This window comes from Ananas comosus, linkage group 23, assembly GCF_001540865.1.
Source record: "Ananas comosus cultivar F153 linkage group 23, ASM154086v1, whole genome shotgun sequence".
Classification (NCBI taxonomy): Eukaryota; Viridiplantae; Streptophyta; class Magnoliopsida; order Poales; family Bromeliaceae; genus Ananas; species Ananas comosus.
In genome coordinates, this window is record NC_033643.1 from 1,676,533 (window position 1) to 1,694,325 (window position 17,793).

A 17,793-nucleotide genomic window follows, 5' to 3' on the forward strand; every position below is an offset into this window, starting at 1 on the left:
ATTAATTAATCGACACGTTTACCAAAATAGAAGAAGTGTAATTGATCGACCATTTCAATCAATTTGAGTGGCCAAAATTAAGTTGAATGATATATAATTATGATGATGATGATGATTGTGGCTCCTTTTTTGTAAACTTTTCTTCTTTTTTTTTTTTTCTTTGTTTTGAGACAAAACATAATGTTGTATTAATGCTTTTACTTCTTTTTTTTTCTCCCGTTTAGTTATGATTGAGATTTACGGAATTAAGTTCCCTTTTAATCTTTGGCTCAAAATGTGAGGAGAAAAAGCGAAAAAAAAAAACTTTTAAGAGGATTTGAAGCATTTGCAATCCAAAAAAGAAACAAAATTAACCACTTGATTTGTCCCAGTACTATCTATACTATCTATACGGCTACTAATATAAAGAATACATTTCTAAAAAGAGTTAATTTCATATAGATCTCTACAAATATAGTAAATTATAAATATATTCCTATAAAGTTCAACTTTCATATGTTGTCCTTACAAAAGTTCTTATGTTTTTAAATATGTCCATCTGACTTGTTACCGTTAGAAAATCATTAGAAAACCGTCCAAATTTTTAATTTTGTCACCACAAATATATTTCTCCAAAAATCATAATAGTATAATATAAAGACATAAAAATGTCAAAAACTAACCAGGATTAAATATTTAATCTATGATTTACTGAATTTTTCTAACGAATTCTAACGGAAGAAATATATTTGAAAATATCATGACTTTTTAAATAACAACATATGAAAGTAAAACTTTATATAAATACATTTGTCGTTCACTATATTTTCAGTGACTTTTATAAATTAACCCGTCTTTAAAAAATCACCAGATCATATACGGCTTTGTATGAGAACCACAAGTGCACAAAATGATTTGGGGGCTACCTGATTGGTCATGTGGCTTCGTCCTTGATGCATCCTACACTAACATAAGTGCGGAATTTGTCGCGCTAAACCATTGTTTAGGACTCCATTTGCTTCTAATATTCTTTAATATTTTATAATATGGATGATGTTAATCGGCATTGAATAAGCAAAGTCGATATGTCCGAGTGGTTAAGGAGACAGACTTGAAATCTGTTGGGCTTCGCCCGCGCAGGTTCGAACCCTGCTGTCGACGATTTTTTATTTTCATTGAGAATTTCTTTTTTTTTTTTTCTTTTTTTTTGAAAGATAGGTGGCATGCTACCCGCTTCGTTTATTTCATTTAGAAATAAATTTAGCTGAAAATATGAATCAACTATTTTTTTTTTCAAAGATAGGTGGCATGCGACTCATCTCGTTTATTTCATTTAGAAATAAACTTGGCTGAAAATGTGAATCAACTAGAATTCGAACTTGATCTCGGGTACTTACCACCAAGCCTTTTTGCCACTTGTGCTAGGAACAGTCAGTAACATTGAGAATTTCTCTCACACATAATTTTGATTTGTTGTTAGTTTTTTATGCTGTAGAACTACTGTGCCATCGGAAGTACAGAGAATTTAACGCTTCCGACTTTTTGATCCTTAGATCAAGAATTGTGCGGTTTGGATGATTGCAGTCCGCCCTCGAGTTGAGTAGTACTCCTAGGTTGAGTAGTCTCCATAAGATAATAATATTAATCTAAAAGTTAGAAACGATTAAAGGTGTTGATTTAAGAGTTAAAAAGTCGAAAACACTAGATCTTCTATATTTTCGATAATATAATAGTTATACTTGTTTTCATGAATCTGCCAGAATAATTTATTTATATCTAGTAGGAGATGCCGACTACCATACTATCGAATTTTTCATCGCTAGATTTATCGGTTTGATCATTTCTGCCATATTATTGAGATTTTCATTGTTAGATCTGCCAATTTAATCATTTTTATTGTTAGATCATGTTACTCAATCAACCAATCACCTACTCAACTGCGGAAAATCACTATCATCCTAACCGCACATTTCTTCGTCCAAAGACCGAAAACCTCATTGGTACTATTAATAATAATATAATAATAGCCTAATGCCTAGTAATATATTAACTAAATAAATAGTCGCTTACTCTTTTTTCTCACAACAAAATTCTTTACATTCGTGTAAAATCTTCCAATAAAAACAAAGCGAAAATTTCAAACTGAAGTTTCCACATTCAGAATCTAAAAACTTATTGCAATTTTTCCCAAAAATAGAAGCTTCAAATTTCAATAACGGAAAAAGTTCAAAAGCAATTCTGAGAACACCTTTGCATAATTGCTGTAAATATAATAAAACATGCAATAGGAAAAAATCAAAAGCTTATACATAGGTACAATTTCCGCATTTCTTTATCATCGTAAGTCTAAGAAACACATTACAGAGATTGATAAAGCTAAGTGATCCTTGCTAGCACCAAGATAATTTTTATCTTCAGAAGCTGCTTCTGAACTCTGCAACTCTGCACCACTTTCCACCCTGTGACTGCGATTTTGTCGACGAGCCAGTCGAAGGGCTATAGCACAATTTGAGATGTATACCACGCTTCCAAAGTTTTGATTCTGGTACTTAACATTCAATTATTTTTTATTGCAGTACTTCTCCTTAGGTTTTTGCAAAAAAAGGGGTTTCTGTCAAAAAGATTATAGAAAATGTCATCAATAATAAGAATTGAATTTTTCACCAACCTAACTAAATATTCAATTGAAGGAGTTACAAAACAATGGTTTCTATTGAAAAATCCACATAATATTCCATTTAAGTAACTCACTTTTCCTTTAGGTTAAAATTAAGTTTTGACGGAGAGGCAGTGGAACCAAAATATAACAATAAGTTAGGTACCGAAATCAAACCTTTTAAAAATCACATTTCAAAAGCACTATAGTCCAGGTAACTTCTCGACGTTTTCACCTAAATTTTATAGACGCTTCTCTATTTCACTAATAAAGCTCATATAAGATGATAAGGAAATGGTCTGGGATGAAACCTTTTTAGATCTGGTCTTTCTTCCTAGATTGTAAGTTTATAATAATCCCTTGTTCCTGTACAATCAAACAGGACAATATAAGCAGCAATAGGTAAGAAGCAAACTTCTACAAAGTTAAAAACAAAAAGGTACCATACGGTTGCTCAAGTTCCTCGCAGTCCACGCACTCTGTCTTGGATCAGCGTCCTCTCCCAATCAGCAACACCACTGTAGGCATGCTCGGGCAAGCTCTCAAAAGGCTCTTTCCATGGATCGTTCTTCGCCAGATCGTAAGTCGCCCCTTGAATAGCTCTCTTGTTAGGTCCACAGGGCCTTTTCGAAGTCACTTTCTCATATGCTGCGTTGAGCTGTTAGGCAAAATACGTAGCATCACAAAGTTTAATTACAAGAAGATATTATGTCACTGCTGCTTCTTTTGTTCATATTTTGAATTTGATATACCAAGGGGAAGAAAGAACGTCAAGTTGAGAAAAATAGTTCGAAATTGGGGCTCACATTCATGTTACAGAACCAGAACAAATAAGCGATAGCAACCGCAGGTGCCCTGCCCAGTCCAGCACTACAGTGAACATAGACTCTTCCTTTGCCCTCTGATATGGCCCACTCTAGTGAAGAAACTGCTTTCGGCAATTGAGACCTCAAGGAATCTGGATCAAAGTCCCTCGCCTGTTTGTTTCCATATCGAAAGGATATCAACGATAAATGAATTCCTTCTTTCAGTTGCAACTTGGCAATACAATGTAGAGATTAAGGATAGTAATAGAGAAATATAGAGAAATAGAGGGTTACATTGCCCCAAAAAGCCATTTTTAGAGCTAGTTTGGCCCATGTGGACAGCATTTTCTAAATCCTGTGGGAACTCCTAAGACTGCTGCAGATGATCCACGAAACAGAAATATTAGAGTGATGCGGCACTTACCGGCCTTCTCATGTGCCGAATACAGAGCTCCTTGCATCGCGCAAGAATAGCTTGGAAATCAACTCCCCAATACTCCATGTCCTTGTCCTGCTGCAAACAGAGAATGTACGCGACGTTCGCCTCTTCTTTTAAGTGATCGATATCTTCAGGCTTCTGAGGTTGGGATCCAACAATCAAGCTATCACTTATGATAGTATAATTCATGCCTAAATTCCAGGATACAGAGAAATCAAACTCACAATAAGACCGTGGAAAATACTTAACTACAAGCCTCGAGTAATAATTCTTTCACTTTGCTTCGTCCGAAGTGGCCTAAGAACACCACAGCAGCAACTTTATTTTCCAAAGTTTTCATTCAAACAAGAATGATCTTACTCAATTACAGTGTTCATTTCAATAATTTCATAGCTTTAATCACTTTGTAGCAAATGAAATGGGAACAATTGTTGTCCATTCAATTTAAGTAAACAGAATACCTCAATTCAATAAAAATAGAAGTTAATGTTGGTTCTCCTTACGATTTTTAACACTAAAATGAGAACTGAGAGGTGCTCCCAAGTGGAAATTACACAGTTTCTACTCCCAAAAAAGAAAAAATCACAGAATCAAGTTCACAAGTTACCGTGTGATCAAACAAAGCACAGCTACGATTAGGGTTTAAAAAATCTCACCAAGGTCGTGGTGGTACTCGTAGGGGTTCCTCATCAGCCTCTTCATCACGGTATTGTAGTCCTCCTCCCTGCGCCCGGATCCGCCGCTCCTCTCGCCACCGCGGCGGCTCCCCTCCATCGTCCCGCTCTCCGAGACCGCGCAATGGATCCGGAACCTTCGCGCGGCGGATCCGATCTTCGTCTTCGTGCTCCCGATGATCGAATTGGTGAAAGAGATCGATCGCGGGAGGGATCGGCGGAGAGAGGAGGAGAACGAGGAGGAGATGGGGGAGGAGAAGGGGGAGACATGGGGTATCGATCCCATCTTCGTCGTGATCGGATCGATCGAGCACAAGCTCTGTGAGCAATTCGATCGGAGCTTCGAGGCGATGGAGAGAAAAAGGCGGGGTTGGGTGGGGAATGGGGATGGGGATGGGAAACGGTGCACAGTGTCACGTGTCCAAAGCTCCAAGCCACGTGTTTTCTCTACTTCGCTCTCACTCACGCGGAGAAGAGAAATACGACAAATCCAAATTCGGATTTTGTGTGTGTGTGTGTGTGTGTGAGCCCAATCGGAACACGAATTCGAACCCAAACCCAAGCCGATTTCATATTTTATAGAATACAGAAAAAGTTAAGTTTGCACTCGTAAAATTGAGATTTGAACATGATACTATTGAATTTTGGTTTTAAAATTTTGAAGTTTGGATTTGTTATCGGGTTTGGATTTGAATATAAATTTTAAAGCTAGAGGGATTTGAATGCGGATTTTGAAAAATCCATTCCGCGGTTTTGTCAGAATTACGGGAAAGAGACAAACCGGTCAGTTTTTGTGACAATTAAAAACATGAGTTTTTTTTTTTTTTAACAGCAAATAAAAGGATATTTTGTAAAAGAATTTATTTATTATTTTTCCTTTGTTGCAATTTAAGACCGCTAATACATGTTCCCTGATATTTAAATCTCTGTTCTTATAAATGTGTACAAGAAGCTGCAGGAAAAGCGTGCAAAATTTGAAAAGCACCTAGAAGTTGAGGAGCATAAGATTTGAGGGGGGGAAAAAAAGTTCCACGGTGCAGAATCAATAGAAATATGTTACCAGGGCTTTTACAAAATAAGGAAAAAAGTAATCGCAGGTAAATGAGTTCATCAACCAACTAAACAAAAAAGAAAACAAGAAAGCAGAAAGAGGCATTTAAACTCAAATTGAAGATCAAGTACACAAACCAGGAAACAACACACAATGGTATTCTCCACGCAGGAGTGAGTGCAGTACATCAATGATGCGCGCGAGAAGAGGAAAAAGAAGAAAAATAGAAGGAAAAAAAAAAAAGAAGTATGTATTATCTGCAAAATACAGGTAAGTCAATTACATGTGTAGATTACTTGAACAAGAAAAAGCCGGTGAATTCCGAGTCAAATTATAAATCTTTATCAATACATTCACGACTGCTGCTGCTGCTGCTGCGGTGGCGGCTCCTGACTCTGCTGCTCGTCGTCTTGCCAGGCCCAAACAATATCTTTGAGAGCCGGCCTTATCTCCTCTTTCAGCAGCTTCTGATACTCCAGCGTATCCCCGCTAGTCTTTTTCATTTCCACCAAGTGAAACAAAGGGGCGATCTCGTATATCTCTAGATCCAGCTCCACGATGCCCTTCCTCCCTTCCTTCGGTCCCTCTACCTTGAAAATCCCGTTGGTTTTCTTCTTCACATTCAGCTTCAAGCTCTTAGCCATTTCCTCCAGCTTCGAGATAATGTTCGGCGCGGGCTGCCTGGTAGTGAATCGTGCTTCCTTTCTACCACTCCTTTCCTCGAATAGGCCCGAAAGATCGAATCCCGTTGAGAGCGATATTATATCGAAAGCGTTCAAATTTGAGATGCTCATCGACTCTTCCTTTTCCTCAGCAGCAGCCATATTGCTGCTTTGGGAAGTAGAAGCTGAAGCATCATCAGCACCGACATTATCTTTTTTATCCGCCTCATTTTTGGATTGCTTGTCATCAGGCACCTTTCTGAACCAAGGGCTCTCCTTTATCTTTGATATAGAAATCCGGGTAACAGGGTTCGGATCCAGGATCTTAAATAGAAGCTTTTTTAACTCAGGAGAGAACCAACTAGGGCATTTAAATTCAGCTTTGCCAATCTTTCTGTACATCTCCATGAGATTTGAATCGTGGAAAGGAAGATAACCGGCAACTAGCACGAACAAAATCACGCCACAAGACCAAATATCAGCTCTTGCGCCATCATAACCTCTCATACTAATCACTTCCGGAGCAACATAAGCCGGGGTCCCGCAAGTAGTATGGAGTAAGCCATCTTTCCTCTTTGACTCCGCTAACGCACTTAAGCCAAAATCAGAGACCTTCAAATTCTCATTTTCGTCCAAAAGTAAGTTTTCGGGCTTCAAGTCTCGGTGGTAAACCCCTCTGCTGTGGCAATAATCGACAGCACTAATTAACTGACGGAAATATTTTCTCGCGGCATCCTCCTTGAGCCTCCCTTTTGCAATTTTGTTAAAAAGCTCACCGCCCTTAACATACTCCATGACAAAGTAAATCTTGCTCTTGCTCGCCATAACCTCGTAAAGCTGAACAATATTTGGGTGCCTCACTAATCTCATTACGGAGATCTCTCGCTTGATCTGCTCCATGAGCCCAACCCTGAAAACCTTCTCCTTATCGATCATCTTTATAGCAACGGTCTGCCCCGATTTAAGATTCCTTGCATAGTATACCTTTGCAAAGGTTCCTTGCCCTAATAATCTCCCGAGCTCATATTTTTGCATCAGAATAGTCCTAGAAGTGCTCATTCTTTCTTATTTTATTCGCACACAAGCCAGAATGCACGCGGCCGTGCTGTTCTTATGTAAAGTATATACAAAAGCAGGATCTTTTTCTTCTTCTTCTTCTTCTTATTTTTTTAAATTATCTCATGAACAAAGTTTCAACCGTCGTCACCGAGGCCGTGATTTAATACGACATGGCCAATACTTATTGTAACTTCATCACACTTTAGTACAGGGAGAAAGGAGCTGATAGGGCTATGTTGGTTCCGATCATCAACAGTGAACGATTTTAGTTCAAATGGAGTTATAATCTCGCGTACCTCGGCAAAGAACCTTTTGCTATGCAAGCACATTTTTCTGCATTCCCAGGTATCTCTTCCGCAATTGGCTGGGAATCTCTGAAGGAAACACAAATATGATAGGGAGATTAATAAAATAAGATTTGGTAGTTATCAGCAATCCAGGATTTAAATTGCCAATAAGGTAATTTTTTTTTTAATCTGTTTGAACAACATAAAATTACTAGGAAAAAGGGGTGGTGTTATTTTCCATAATTACAACATAGAGATTAAAAAACTGCACTTCCTAAGATAAATTAACAGGGAAAACTCAATAAATCAAAAGGCTTGACCAAAACACAAGGAAAATAACGAGGATTTGATATAGAATTAAAAATTTCCTCATCAAGCTATCAAACTGATTCATATGATCTAGAATCTAGAATAAAACATGAAAATTAATTCCTCATACAAGCATCCAAATGGAGGGATTAAATGAACAACGAATTTCTCAACCATTAAATGTATCTAATTTGACCACTTATAACTTGGAAAGGCCTATTTCGTGTACTAATAATCTCCGATGATTAGATTACATATGCCCGAAACGAAAATTTTTTTAAAAAAAGTTTCATCAACTCACAAAAAAAAAACAGCAATTTGTATGTAAATATAACCGCGCAAGGATTGAAACAAACGTAAAAGATCATCTTTTGCACAATAAACCTTATCTAAAAATTGAAAACAAAATAGAAAAACTCGATATCTACAACAGTTTACATTGAATGCACACAATAATGGAGAAGATCATATAAAGACTCGTCCACAAATCCAACAATCATCACGTGCATCATTTATTGAATCCAAACCTATGAAATTGCAATGAAATTCGAAAATTATATGTAAGCAAGCTCAATAATTAAACCTAAATTAAGGAATCCACAATCTCACTACGAAAAGAAACCCTGAAAAGGATCAAAATGATCGGAATCGAAGGACTATACAGCTAAAAACGGAAATGGGGGCGAGATCCCACGAATCTTACCTCTCCAGGCCCAGAAAAAGGAGCTCCACCCGATCGATTCGATCCCCAAACTCGGAAAAATCGACCCACCGAAGCTAAAATCGGGTAAAGGGGAACCCTAAACGTTGATGGGGATCGCGGATTGGAGCGGAGAGGGGGCGGGATTGGGAAACCTCTCGATTTTGCCTCGTCCTCTCGATTTTGCTTCTGCGTCGCATGAGAAGCTTCATATAATGGGCGATTATATATTATATCGCTGTGGTAGTTTCATTACAAAAACGCCCCTCGATTTCGTAAATATTACAGGAAAGGGATCAACCACAAGGGCCCAATGGGCCAAAATCTTTTTTTTAATTATTAAATAAAAAAGTTAGGGGAGATTTTCTCTTTTTTTTAACTATATGTGTACCAAAAGAAAAAAAAGGAAAAAAAGAGCATTATGTGAGCAATTCAATTACTTTGATTGGAATTAAATTTATTTGAATAAAATTTTGTTGATTGTTTACGGTTTAAAAGTTTATTTTAATTTTTTAATATAGAAATAAATGTATGACTATTTATTAGAAGTGGAATGGATCGGCCACACACTGTTATTTTTTTATATAATAATAAAACTTGGGAGTCCACGTTGCATTACTAAAATATTTTAATAATTTATAATACGTTTTGGTCGGTTGGATAAATTATTGTATACAAAAGAGGCACAATTTTTATTATTATGTATGAGAAGGTCAATTTGGGAGTGTTACGCAATTTGGAAATGAAAAATACAGAAGAAGTAATATACGGCAAATTAGAAACCCATGGCATCTTATAAACATTATAAATTTAAGGGAAAACTTCAAAAACCCCCCTGTGGTTTCGTGCATTCTCACTTTGCTACCCTGTGGTTTAAAACGTATCAATTTGCTCCCCTGTGGTTTCGTTTTTATCTTTTTGTTATCAATTTTATTATTATTATTTTTTTTAAATCAGTGACAAAGTTAAAATTAAAGGATACTAAAGTGACTATTCGATAAATATAGATGGTTATCTGAAGTTTTTTGTATATAATTTAACAAAATATTAACGAAAAAGCTTCCGAAAAGATAAAAATGAAACCACAGGGGGGTAAGTTGATACGTTTTAAACCACAGGGTAGCAAAGTGAGAATGCACGAAACCACAGGGGGGGTTTTTGAAGTTTTCCCTAAATTTAATTGCAAATTATATTATATTTAAGATTTAGTTAATTACAAAAAATAGAATTTAGGTATTTTAAGCTAAATTTTTGAAAGTCAAATTTTCGTTGGGTAGGGAAAAGTTGTAAAAGATAACTACAAAATTTATACTATGCTATACAAATGTTACCGCATAATCTATATCTATATATAATTTTTATGGCTAAATCTACATGAATGTATCACCTTCATTTGAGGGTGGTGGGACCCACTATTATTTTTAATTTTTTTTATTCTCTTTTATTTTAGTAAAACTATTTTCTCTTTCACAACTATCTTTTTCAACTCTTTTTCTCTCTATTTTTTTCCTCCCATTTCCTTTTTTTTTAATCTCCTTAGTCAACAAAGGTTTATCTCCTTCTTTTCTTACCTTACTTATTGAACAGTTATGGATCTTTTAATACATGATTTTAGATTTTTCTTTTTCTCTCCCCTTTTTTGTCGCTCACTGCTCAAAGCGCTCCGGCCCCCATTCGCTGCTCCTTATGCGTTCTTGACATGAACGACTTATGATGTAATCACCAGCTGTACTATTCTCAACAATTATAGAATATCTATATTTTTATATTCTTATTTTTTTTTATAATTTTTTTTTAATTATCTACCTGTCGCATCGCGCAGGTTATTTCACTAGTATACAAATATACTGGTTATATTTTTCTTTATTGTTTACAAATTTTACGCGAGATTACTTTATCCACAGCACTTATCAGAACCATGAAAAAAACGTTACATTAAAATTTTATAACTTTTTCTTGCTTTTTTTTTTCTTTTCGAGACTCAAAATTATAGTTTGCCATTTTATCCCAACAAAAGTTTTGAATTATTTAATTTATCAAACATTTAATTAAATAAATACTTATAGCTAAAAATAAAATGAAAAATTAGAGCCCTCTTCATCTAAGGTTTTGTTATTTTTTTTGTTTTTAATCTCAGGCCTTGAATTTGTGATTTTATGAAATTTGTAAGTGTCGGTATTATCGAAATCGTAAAATTTCCAATCTCCCGGTTATAATTATAAAGAGATTGACTTTCAAGTTCTGTAAAATGAACGTTAAAACTAAATCGACGAAAATTATAAATTTCTCACTCTCCGACTGTTTACTTAAACTGTCTCTCGATCAATGTAATAATAATTGGGCTAGAATCGTATAAATATACGGTATTGGGTTTTTTTTTTTTGTAATTTTCTACAATATTGAGGGGTAAAAAAGTCCATGAATTCGCGATAATTTTGTTGTCCTCAAAAAATCAAAAGCTACCGCCGAAAGCAAGCAAGCAATAGCGTCTGGTTCATAAATTTAACGAAGCCGAGAGAATATTAAGAAAACCAAAAAAAAAGGGGAACACGCCACGCGTTTTAAGAGCAAAATTTTTGCGTGCACCAGGTGCACCACGCCATCTATAGACCGCCCGATGCTTTATGGCTGTCTCCTCTGTAGTGTAGCGAATTATTTTGGGGCCACTTTGCGCTCTAGATTCTGCTTTACGATGTTAACTAAAAAGAGTTGAGGCTCAATTTGAATATATATATATATATATATGCACGAAATAGGATTAATTGCATACAGATTTTTTTAATATAGCGAATTATAAATATATTTTATAAAGTTTAATTTTTTTATATCATCGCTGTAAAAGTTCAATGATATTCATATTTGTCCCTCAGATTTGTTATTATTAGATAATTATTCACTTTTTAACAGCAGATGAGTAAAACGTCATATTTGTCATCACAAATATGTCCGTCTAAAAGTCCCTACTGCTATAATGGCTTAGAAATATCTCTCAAAAAATTTTCAATGATTATTTTCTTACTCATCTTATTTTTCTTTAAAATCCAACCTAATCCATCATTTTTGCAACCTTTTTTATCACTCATTTTCTCCTAAATTTTTTCTTTAAAGTAAAATGAGAAAAAATCATAAAAAAATTAAATGGAAAAGGAACACACGTTCGATATGAACAAAGCAACATGCGTGATGGATGAATGGCCGGGGACGGAAAAATTCTGATTATAGGAAAAAAAAAATTCATTGTTAGAATTTTGATTGAAAGAAAAGGGTATAATATATAAGGGATAAAAATATCAATTTACCTCATTAACTAATTATGTTAAGTATTTTACCTACAAAGTTGAATTTTGTAGAGATATATTTGCAGTTCGCGATATTTAAAGAGAGTTGTATGCAACTAACCCTAAAAAATATATTTGATCGACTTATTATATAATATATGCATTATGATATCCTGTACGAAAATAAATAAAATATTTTTATTATATTTTTTCACAGCATGTAATATAATCTGTCCACTATCCTAAATAAAATCTGATTCTTATTTCTCATTTTTACATTATTGATGTGTATATATATTTGATAGTCATATTATTCATAAATCATAAGCAAACTTATAAAATAGGGAAATATCTAATATTTTATCGCTCAATTATTAAATATAAGACAGAGAAAAAGTGGCTTTGTACACTATTTACGCGAGCTTTTTTTAGCTATAGATATATGAATAATTAAAATTTAAAATTATATTTTTTGATATTCTCTAGTATTTTTATAAACGATGTAAATTTATAAGGACGAAAAGCGATGACAATTGACAAAAAATAAAATAAAATAAAACATTCTACGTATTTTAGAAAATGTAACTCTCATTACATATTGATTTTAAAAAAAAAATTTGAAAAAATTTTGACTCTTTGTTAGAAAGAGATTGTTAGCTAGAAAAAAAACATTTCGTGCCTTATTTCTATTGGCCAAAACTGGAAACATTATCCACCACAAACTCAGTGGACAGGTATTACATGGTCCATCACGTGCAAGCAATCACCTTCCGACGCGTGTCCCTCGTCGTTTTCTTCCTCCTTTGGTAGTTACAGCCGTTATTTGGTCCACACGTGTGCACTAACCGCCACGTGGCAGACGAGTGGCCGTTCCTTTACCAGATCCCACTTCTCTTCCAACAAAAAAAAAAAAAAAAAAAAATGAGCTCAAATAATCTAATTTTGTGGGCGAAAAAAGTTTGTTTTCTAAAAAAAATTTCAAAGAAAGAAATTTGAATTTCTTTGTATTACATTTATCAAAAAAAGAAAAATAAAAAGTAGAAGAAAATTGAATTTTAAAGTCGTTATTATAGGCAAAGAAAAGAAAATTCAGGTAATATTGGAAATTTTCAATTTTACATATTTACACTAAACCAAAAATTTGAATTTAAAATTCAAAAATTTGAAGTTTAAATCGATGCAGGATTGAGAATTGTCCAATTAAAACATATCTAATAAATTGAGTATATGGGCTGCAAATTTTATCCTACTGGGCCTTAAACATTTTGTGGGCCTCTCTTAGTAGCATCTCTTTCATAGATACAAGCCCATTACCTTAATTAGCTGAACTTGGTGAGTCATTGCGGATTTATTTGGGATTGCAGAAAGGTTGCGAAATACAAAAACATTTTATTTATTTTCTTAAATGATTGCACGTTGCAGATCGTACTAGTTCTATTATGAAATATAATTTCTGTCGTTCTACCAAAAGAATATATATAACCACATTTTTTATATATTTCCTATACTAACCGTCAAACACTTATTCAACTGCTGCGTCAGATACGGTCGATAATAATTAACTATCCTATTAAGTATTTTACCCTATATTAGAGAATGCGGTGTTAAGAATGTGTAAAGAGAAATTTGTTCTTAATTGTAAGAACACTTAGTTCAAAATTTAGATAACTTGGAAACTTTTATTAAAGTGTTAAATACAACACAAATCTCAATTATTTAAAAGAAGAAAATTAAATTTGCCCTTCTCTTCTCTATTTTTTTTTTTCCATCTCCAATTGAACAAGATCAAACTTAAGCCAAAAAAATAACCATATAACAAATAATTAATCCAATAAAGAAATAAAGAATAATCAACAATTAAATTCATAGAAAAAAATAATGAAGTAAAATAAAATCACACCATCCAATCAATCCCTTCATCGCCTAAAACAATAGTGGCCGTACAAATGGGGCAATTAGGCTTCTTAATCAACCACTTATCAACACACAGCTTGTGAAAAAAGTGACCGCACCCTTGCAGAAACCGGCACGAATCACCGTCTGCGAACGGCTCGAAGCAAATCGCGCACTCGAGCTCGTCGGAATCGCCTCCCTCGTAGCTCCACTCTGGTATTTTCTCGAGCGCTTCGGGCGTTAAGGATAACACCTCTTCTAGTTCTGTATAATCACCACGATCGTCGTCATCGTCATCGTCATCGTCATCGTTATCGTCATCGTCATCGTCGTCATTGCTATTGTTGTTCCAGCAACAATACACGAAACTACACATTATGTAGGTTATGATTAAAAAGAAAAGAAACCCAAAGAGGAACCAACCAATATATTTCTTTTGTATAGCCATCTTAGTAGAGATCAATTGAGGGTCAAATTTTTGGAAATTTATATAGCACAAGAGAAAAGGGTTTTGCATCTATATAATTTGGCTTTAGAAAATGTACTCCTAGTAGGATATATAATTAAAGCGATGGATCCTAATTAATATGTAAATTAAATTTTGTCACACAATGATTCAACTTGTAGTTCTAGTTATACTAGGATTGTATCTTATTAGAGTCTACTAATTATATCTGTAAATAAGGTCATATTTAAATGTTCATATTTATCTAAAATCTTGTTCCCTTTTTTTTTTCTTTTTCCCCCCAAGCTATCTTACTCACTAAACAAATAGCATTTAAATATCATATGTAAATGCCAATTTCCATCTAAAATCTCATGTTAACTATTTTGGTTTTTCCCCCTTTTTTTTGGGTTCAATGAAATTGAGTGGGGATTTGGGGGAAAAAAAAGAAATAAATGAATCACAAAAACTGTTTATTTTAAGTAAAATTTGACTATTACGCGATTATATCTGATGTGACAATCGAGAATATATCTGACCAAATTAACAAAAATAAAGTTCTTATTATGTTGCGGCAGAATCAGTATTTAGATAATGGATTTCAATATCTTTTAAAAGTAAGATAAAAAACGGTGATTTATAAATCAAAAAAAATTTCGCTGATTCGTAAAATTTTAGTTTACTTTTAAGTCAACTCGAATTTTTGAGGGTGTTAGATCGGAGTGGACCAACATTGACGAGGTTGATGCCATGTGGAACACGGCGAGTCATCAAGATTCGTGAAAAGACAGGTCCAGTGTTCACTAATTAACATAACTAGTAAGCCCACTTCAAAATTTTTTTTTTTTTTAAAGGGGGGTTAAATAATAAATAAATAATTAAATATAAAAAAAGAAGAAATTATATGTGTTAATTAGAGTCGTGCGTGACAAGTCAGTGACAAACGCGTCTTCACGGTTAAGTTCTCTCCAAAACATCCCCGTTTCCGCGCGTTTCTTGCTCGTCAATTAAAGTCCACGTGCCCGCGTCCGCGTACGCACAACCTGTATGTATTATATACGCTCGCTCGTTAGATCGCGTTCGCGCGAAAAAGTCAACCGCTTGCATGGTCAGCGCTCCTCCCCCCACATTCACTTACCCTTTTCATACGCCTTTTCTTTTTTAAAAATTTTATTTTTTATTATTGTTATTATTATTATTTTTTGAAACATTCCACCTCAAGCAACCTTAGTTTCCATTTATTATTATTATTATTATTTTCATGGTCTCTTCACCCCATAAAACCCCCTCACCCCTCCATCCAATCTCCTCAACACAAGCTCTCTCTCTCTCTCTCTCTCTCTCTCTCTCTCTCTCTCTCTCTCTCTCTCTCTCCCTCTAAAGCCCAGTCTCTACATACACAAACTCTTCCTCTCTCTAAAGCCCATCCTCTGCATATACAAACTCTCTCTCTCTCTCTCTCTAAACCCCCCTTCCACACAAGCTTATTCTCTCCCTCAACCCTTCATACAATCTCTCTCTCTCTCTCTCTGTAAAGGCCATTCTCTCTATATACAAACTCTCTCTCTCTCTCTCTCTCTCTCTCTCTCTCTCTTAAGTCCATTCTCTACATCCACAAACTCTCCCCTCTCTCTAAAGTCCATTCTCTGCATATACAATCTCTCTCTCTCTCTCTCGCTAGATCTCTCTTTCTCTCTCAATACATAAATATACATGGCACTGCTACAACTCCAATCCCATCACCTCCTCCTCCTCGTCCTCCTCTCTCTCCTCCTCCTCCTCCTCCAGCCCCAGCTCTCCATGTGTCGCCCCATGATCGGCCTCAAAGCCACCGATGACACCGCCGTCGACCGCGGCCGCAACATTGCGCTCCCTCGGTCGGATACTCCCCTCATGGCCACACCATTAGTGATGGAGCACACTATGGCCACTCCTCTACGTCCGCCACCATGCAACATGGCTTCTCAAGAAGCCGCGCAAAAAGTGCTTTTGGAGCGGCACTACAAGCCGCTTTTGCTCAACGTGCTTCCTAGGGGGAAGACGCCACCCTCGGGCCCCAGCAAAGGAACCAATGAGTACAATAGCTAGATCATGTGGAGAACGTTTTTGAAGCTAATTAATTTTTTTTTTTTTTCATTCATATAATAATATAGTTATAAACTATATGTAGGGAGATAATTTGTAAATATCGGATTGGAAGATGCCGATATTATTGACTATATATATATACATCATTTGTTGCTTGTTTTTTCTTTTTCTTTTTTTGGTCCATACTTTATTGATGGGTTTTCTTAATTTACATAATTTTTCTTTGTACTCATTTGTTTGTATAATTTTTCTGAATTATGTAGAGAGGAACGGTTCTAATTGCTGCATTAATGATTTGTTATAGAGGCATTAAATTCTTGGATCGCTTTTTCTTTTCCCTGAGTTTTGGTTCACTAATAAATAATACTTAGCTGTGTGAGCGAACCAAACACTTGTTTAAAGAGCCAGCTCATCTAGTTATGTACGTATAAGTCAATGTGAGCTGTTCAGAACGGCTCATTTAAATTTGTACCCAAAAAAAAAAAAAAAAATTGTAGTTAATTACAAGCTGTTTATATATAGTGCTAGACTCAATTTATCATTTATATTTACTATAACATTTAGAATTATTTCCTCTATATAAATAACAAGAAATAAAGAACTTTCTATATATATAATTGTCATTCAATAATAATGTTGTTACGCGCATTTTTTTCCCCCTATATTTTATATTAATATATATTTTAATCTGAATGGATTACGAGGAGCTGAAGCTAAACTTAATTAGCTCAAACTTAGTTCAGTTATTAAATGAGACAGTTGAGTGAGTCAATTTCGAGCAGAATACGAACTAGCTTATAAGTTTGATAGTTGAGTTAGCGTCATAGATCAATTGGATGCATGACAATTTTTTATCGAAGAAGATAAAAAAAAAAGAAATAATTAAAACAAAAGCCACAATGTGAAAAAATAAAAATAAAAAATTGTAATGGGTTAATTGTAAGTTGGGAACATTAATGCGCATTTTCACCTAACATGTTCTATGTTCCCTGGTCACACTACCAAAACCACTGTATCAAGCGCGTCTGAAAAAAGCGACTACTTTTTGGGGACGAGTTTATTGATCGATCGCCATGAAGATCTGTAGAGGCCACCTTTTTGACCATTGACTTTTGACTTTTCCCCGGTCTAAATTTCCCCCGTGGATCACGTCAGCATTTGGGCCCCACACGACTTTGCGTAGCATGCATGCACCGACGTAATTGGTTGAGTCGGATTTTTTTTTTAATAAAATATTTGATTAAAAAGAGCAGTTAACATTGTTGCTAGTTAGGTAAAAAGAAATTAAAACCCCAATTTGATACAAATGTTTGATATTGTGCTTTAAAAAAAAAAATTATATACTAAGGGCATAAATATACTATTTAAATGGTAATTTTAGCTAGTACGTACGTAATATTATATGCGAATGCTACAGATTCATATCGTCGGTATTTTACAAAAATATGCTAGGTAGATGAATAAGAT

The 17,793-nt window shown here is 34.8% G+C and overlaps 2 protein-coding genes and 1 non-coding gene across 4 annotated transcripts; 1 reads left to right on the forward strand and 2 right to left on the reverse strand.

Annotated features, from left to right (window-relative positions):
• Positions 1,059 to 1,140, forward strand: TRNAS-UGA. Its single transcript has one exon. It is a non-coding gene; the product is annotated as a tRNA-Ser (tRNA).
• On the reverse strand, positions 2,216 to 4,950 carry LOC109727933 (phosphoglucan phosphatase LSF2, chloroplastic). 2 transcript variants are annotated; one of them, XM_020258160.1, is made up of 6 exons: positions 4,537 to 4,950; positions 3,866 to 4,071; positions 3,442 to 3,612; positions 3,079 to 3,293; positions 2,947 to 3,001; positions 2,216 to 2,590 (listed from the first exon to the last, which is right to left on the reverse strand). In XM_020258160.1, exons 1-4 carry the CDS (start codon positions 4,838 to 4,840, stop codon positions 3,090 to 3,092), a joined length of 885 nt encoding a protein of 294 aa, XP_020113749.1. In that variant the 5' UTR covers positions 4,841 to 4,950; the 3' UTR covers positions 2,216 to 2,590; positions 2,947 to 3,001; positions 3,079 to 3,089. The 2 variants fall into 2 exon arrangements, with proteins under 2 accessions (XP_020113749.1, XP_020113748.1); XM_020258159.1 differs by having other exon boundaries at positions 3,084 to 3,293; positions 4,537 to 4,948.
• Positions 5,695 to 8,819, reverse strand: LOC109727932 (CBL-interacting protein kinase 26-like). Its single transcript, XM_020258158.1, has 2 exons — positions 8,626 to 8,819; positions 5,695 to 7,700 (listed from the first exon to the last, which is right to left on the reverse strand). The coding sequence occupies exon 2, from the start codon at positions 7,324 to 7,326 to the stop codon at positions 5,959 to 5,961; it is 1,368 nt and encodes a 455-aa protein (XP_020113747.1). The 5' UTR covers positions 7,327 to 7,700; positions 8,626 to 8,819; the 3' UTR covers positions 5,695 to 5,958.

Coding starts and splice junctions, on each gene's coding strand:
- LOC109727933 (XM_020258160.1), bottom strand. CDS start 4,840: ATGGGATCGATACCCCATGTCTCCCCCTTCTCCTCCCCCATCTCCTCC. Junction 3,613..3,865: donor TTCGGCACATGAGAAGGCCG/GTAAGTGCCGCA, acceptor GGAAACAAACAG/GCGAGGGACTTTGATCCAGA. Junction 3,294..3,441: donor TCTGGTTCTGTAACATGAAT/GTGAGCCCCAAT, acceptor TTTGCCTAACAG/CTCAACGCAGCATATGAGAA.
- LOC109727932 (XM_020258158.1), bottom strand. CDS start 7,326: ATGAGCACTTCTAGGACTATTCTGATGCAAAAATATGAGCTCGGGAGA.